The sequence below is a fragment of the Aedes aegypti genome, unplaced genomic scaffold, assembly GCF_002204515.2.
Source record: "Aedes aegypti strain LVP_AGWG unplaced genomic scaffold, AaegL5.0 Primary Assembly AGWG_AaegL5_hic_scaff_598_2072_PBJ_arrow, whole genome shotgun sequence".
Lineage (NCBI taxonomy): Eukaryota > Metazoa > Arthropoda > Insecta > Diptera > Culicidae > Aedes > Aedes aegypti.
The window spans coordinates 13,623-19,162 of NW_018736277.1; the positions used below are offsets into that span (position 1 = coordinate 13,623).

Sequence of the window (5,540 nt, forward strand, 5' to 3'; positions counted from 1 at the left end):
CAATGATTGAATCTGATTTGATAATAATTTCTGCAGTTACCTAATTCCGCGATCAAGACCCATCGAGATACTGAATGACCGATCCTGAGGACCCGAAAGTGATGGACTGTCTTCATACACCAAAGATGTGAATGCAACAAGACATGCCTGGAGGCACACGGCAGGTAATATCTGTTAGATTGGCGTTCTGGAAGTTTGCCTGAGAATTCAGAGTCATTTTTTTCTTATGTTTTTTCAGAAACTCGGGCATACCACAACTTATTACGCCGGTATGGTAATCACGATACGTTATCTGTTTCGACCGGCGGATATTTATGATGGAGTCTCCAAAAGTGTAGTATTTTTTTCGTCATTCTCGCTAAATTTATTTTTACTCAATCTACGTTTGCAGGTAACGACACACCGCCTGACTCATGCCGGATAAATTTTAAAAATGTACAAAATGAAGTATCAAAAGTGGCTAGGCCGCACCGCACTGTCTGTTCAGATAAAAAAAAACACCCTTAAATCTGTGCTCAATCAATTATTGCAAGGTAACAATCATCATGGTACAATTTACAAAGTTTGATTAAAAATCAAATTAGATAGATGATATTGTTTTTACAATTGTTTCAGTTTTTAGGTCACCTATGCTAGTTGCGATGTTGATGGACCGATACACCAAGGGGCGAAAAAGTTATTCCAATGATGATTGAACTATATCGCATTGCGAAATTCGTTCAGATTACGGTCGTCTTAAAATCAGTGATTAACCTGTGCTATATATGGCAAGAGAGGTATCAACTATAGAAAATCGACTATTCAGCAGCTACCGTGATTGTGAGAGACAACAGAGTTTTAATATATGAGACAAAAGCCCAAGGGGTATCCTTCATTAAGCTGATAATAACCAATAATACTCGTGCTCGATCACTCAAAACAATTGGGAAATCCCTCAACAAACTTGTATTAGTTATAGGCTGTATATAGGATGGTGAGCCATTTTATCGCTGTTAATAGAGTACATATATGAACTACATTGAACATTCTTCCCGTCTCTTCCCTTCTATTAGACTTTCTGTAAATTGCTTCTACATTGGATGGTTTGCGCGCTATAACACTCACTATCTCCTCTGGGGCGCGATTGAGGTGTTTCATTCAAAGTAGTTAGTGGAAGTAGTGTGAAAAGAGAGATTATAAGAAGTTAGAGGCAATTTCTGATCAGATTTAGCTTCACATATCTTATTTCCTAACAGGAACAATGTGTATTCGGAGATTGACGATGTTTTACGCCTCAACTTCTGTTGATGTGAAAAGATATGATGTCATACGTATTATCATAAACAAAATATGCATTACTTCTCGTTCTTCATTTTTGTGTGTTCATTTTCTAACTATACTTTTATGCTGACAAACTAACACTCCGACCGAAATAGACATGCCATGCTTTAGGTGGCGTCCAAACAAGCCATTTCACACGTGCCGTTTTTTATTTTGTGCTAGCAATCACGAAGTCCCCTTAGTTCCTTTTGCACACAGGTCGTGCCGAGAATATAAATGTGCAAGAGAAGCTGCTGAGAGTAGGCAGAGTCGTATTAGAAAATGCAACAAGTGCCGCTCCAATTGAATGTCTCCGCTTTGACTACTCCACGATTCATTTGGTACATAACCTTAGCTTCTGAATTTCTTTTTTAAGTTTTTTTTCGTTCTCTCATGTTGCTGCTGTACATTGTTGTTTCGTAGAAAGGAGGTATGTGTAACTGCGCATAAACGCACCAATTTTTCCATGTGAATAATAGCAAAGCCACCAAACATGGGAACTTGACATGCGAATTATGGCAGTGTACCGTCTCAATAACATATCATTTTCGCATAATCGAATTTTGATGTTCTAGTTCATTCTACATGTGATAGTCATGCGTCCACATCATCACAATCATAAAAAATCGAAAACCAGTTTTTTTCGTTCGAACAACTCAATGTTAGTGAAATAGCTTTACTGTTATTCAGACATCGACATAAGAATAGTTAGACATTTTCATATAGAATGCTGAGATTATAAAATAGAAAACTGTTTTTGAATTGTTTGAAAACGATGATAGTTATTCCCCTCGTAAAGTTTATTCCTTGGCGAAAATTTCCTACGATAATTCATACCACATAACTTTATCTGTTTGTTCAATGTTCGCGCCGGCAAAGTTCTGTAACCACTTATCGTATTTCTATCGGTATTAAGAGCCTCTTCATTCATCATACATTCTTGTGTGCTGTTATTCCATGGCATAATATTTTTTCTTGTTTCTTCCTTTCTCGTGTTCCACATATAGGGATGCTACATGACGATCCACATCACTCCGGAGCCCGATTTTTCGTACGTTAGCTTTGAGAGCAATGTCGCATCCTCTAGCTATGGGGATTTGATTGCACGCGTGATTGATACGTTCCAACCGGGAAAGTTCATCGTGACCGTTTTCGCAAACAAGGTAAGTGGCGCGGGTGGTGTTTGGTTGCGGTTTATTGGGTTTGGGGAATTGCATTGCATTGTTAGGCCTGAAAGCATATTTCTTGTTACGGTCAACCCTTCATGAGTCGATAAGGGAGGGATTGATTGCTGAAAATGTAGAATTACGAGACAGGTATGTTTTGGAAAGTTGTTGCATTCCCAACTAATCCAAGAACGTAGCCAGAGCAGCTCTCAACTGTTGAAGGATGCTTCAATATAGTCTAAGAACCAGCGTTTGGTCCAAATCTTTCTTAGGAATTTATGCAACTTCCTTATTGCTAACATTGCTACCAAGAAAACAATCTGAGCGAGAATTATATCATCTAACCCTGGGTACAACCTTTTCTTTTTCATCTTTTACAGACTTCGCCGGCAGCGAACGTGTCCCGTGAGCTTGAACACCTGGGCACCATCGATCAATGGAAGCGTCGCGATATTCAGTTCTCGCGGTTCCCGACCTACGATCTGACCTACGCCCAGTACTGCAAATACCCAAGCTGAGGTTTACCGTGCCTAGCCCTCGAAGGGGCTAACCCTACTTCCCCGCTCCCGTCCCCTCCCGCTCCCTCCAAAAGAACGTTTTCATCATCCGTCCCTCCCCGTTCTCCTACCTTTCCTCTTCGGTGGCTTTGTTCCGTTTGTTCTTCAACATCTTCCCGGTGCTGACTTCGCTGAGTTTCGCCAAAAACTTTTTCCTCTTTGGCGTTTCTGATGAGGCATACAACAAGAGCAAAATCATCCTCAACAATAACAACAACGTCAACGACATGAGTCAGATCAGTGAAAATGGAAAAGCGATCAACGACATCGAAAAATCCGGCATGTTATACTTTCAACAAATGAACGATAAGAATGATGATCATTTGGTGAAACTGTGCGGACAGTTGAAGAAACTGTTGGACCTACCGTCTGTCCTTTTCTCTATCATACTGATCCAGTTGATATCATTCGTGCTTGTATTGAACATTGAAGAATGCTCGCCGCTAGTTTTATTCTCCTGGTGGCGCAACAAGATATCCTGAAATTGACTACCACGCGGCAAACGAGCGGCAAGCTTATGCTTCCTTCCGTTCTGATGCCTTTCTCGATTTCCACAATTACCGTTATTATTATCGCTTTGATAATGATAAATTACCGATCATCGCACGTTTCTGTTTCGCTCTACGACTGTGGAGCAAAGCTTTTCTAGATGATTTCTTCAGTCGATACTGTGGCGACGATGTTTGGTCCGTGGCCAATCACCCGGTTGCTGGCCAACTGTTAGTAACCATCACTATAATCGTTGCAGTGACTGTATTCGATATGCGTTCACAATCTCTATCAGCTTTTGTTCCGATCAATATCAGTAACATCTTTAGCGTTGCCAACCACGGCGAACAGAATGCTAAAAAAGAGATCACAGTGAAGAAATACAAAGAATTACAAGCAATTTACAGCAACAGCCGGTGGTGGAACATGTTCTCTCTGGATCAGTTTATCTACAATCAACAACAGCATAAACAGCTAGATGTAGTAGTCGTTCAATGTAACCAGCACCACCGAGAGATCCACCACCAAGGTAGCACACGTTTTAAAATCCTATACAAAACAATCGCTATTGAAGGCAACCAGTTAATCAATGTTGTAGATTTCAATTTTATCAACAATTGCAATACTCCAATTGTGCAGATTAAAAAGATTCTCGTTGAAAGTATAATATTCGCTTATCTAATATCATTGGATTTGTATTCGTAGCACAAGTGAACAATTCAGATTCAAAATCAGCACATGAAATTACAAACATTACACAAACATTAAAAACATATACTACGGATATTTGAACAAGAAAGAATACAAAGTATTTTAACAAAAACAACCAGATTTATCTGCAATTGAGCAGAACTTTCAACTGTAATAGTATTTTATATCCCAATTTCCTTACTGTCAAACATCCCAAATGAAAACGTCTCACCAATTCCCCTAATATGAACAAAAAAAATGATGATATAAAACAAGCGTCCCAAATGACGTTAAAACATTATGACTCATGATGAACTTTTCAAGACACATTAAATATAACCAGAATAAAGCAAGAAGCTGAAAAGCCAATTAAATATAAAAAGTTTAATAATAAAAATAATACAAATTACATAAACTAGCAATTACGACAAAACAGCAGAGGAATGTAATAAGATGGTTCTAAACAAAACTACAATGTCAAGAATGATGAAACGATAAAAAAAAATACTAGAGAAGGTTTTACCATTGAATGAATATTATGAAGCTCATTGATATTTCCTTACACAGTAATACTGAGAAAACAACAGATAAAACAAGGTTAACTATATGGTTGAAATAGTACCAGAATACTGTTTCTGATTTAGCGGTAGGTTAAAAAATTCTAAAACCTAAATTAGGCTATGAGTTTTTGAGAGATGCGCGCAAAGCGTTGACTACACAGAAGGCTCTGTACCTATATTTTTCGATGGCAATTAGGTTGGAGGAGAAAAACCGGCTTACTGGAACAATAGTTAGGATTGGAATAAAACTGAAAATAAATGGCTAGGCATATGTATTATCAATGAGTTTTGTTGTCATTTCCGCACAAATTTGGAGGAAGTGCTTCGTTTTACTTTCTAATTCCGTTAGGATAATGTTTTATATGTCTACTAATTTCAATTAGTTTTAAACATTGAACTTTATACTTTCTAGCTGTACTACATTTGCAAAATAGATTAACTTAGACTTCCATTAGTGGTATCTGGGAAATCGAGTGAGCGTTCTTTCTTATCCGAACATGCCTTGAATTAAATCGCATAGAATTGCGAAAATCAAAATCTGTTAATTTATTGATAAAACATTATTTTGCATCATTACTGCATATCAAATTGTTCTTAACTTTACCAATACCAAGAAGTTCTTTCTCAAACTGTTGGAGTCGGGAAACATCGAGGTTGACGATATGATGGGTTGTCAAGGATTTCGTAATTTTTTCCTAGGACGGGTTCAACGAAAATGCATGGTCAGAACTTTTCCCGGACAAACTAATAAGATTGATTAAGGCGACAATGGAGCGAGT

At 38.1% G+C, this 5,540-nt stretch overlaps 1 protein-coding gene across 1 annotated transcript; it reads left to right on the forward strand.

Annotated features, from left to right (window-relative positions):
* The first annotated feature begins 313 nt into the window (after positions 1 to 313).
* Positions 314 to 4,811, forward strand: LOC110681235 (S-adenosylmethionine decarboxylase proenzyme-like). Its single transcript, XM_021857004.1, has 3 exons — positions 314 to 334; positions 2,307 to 2,462; positions 2,846 to 4,811. Exons 2-3 carry the CDS (start codon positions 2,316 to 2,318, stop codon positions 2,981 to 2,983), a joined length of 285 nt encoding a protein of 94 aa, XP_021712696.1. The 5' UTR covers positions 314 to 334; positions 2,307 to 2,315; the 3' UTR covers positions 2,984 to 4,811.
* Positions 4,812 to 5,540: the final 729 nt, after the last annotated feature.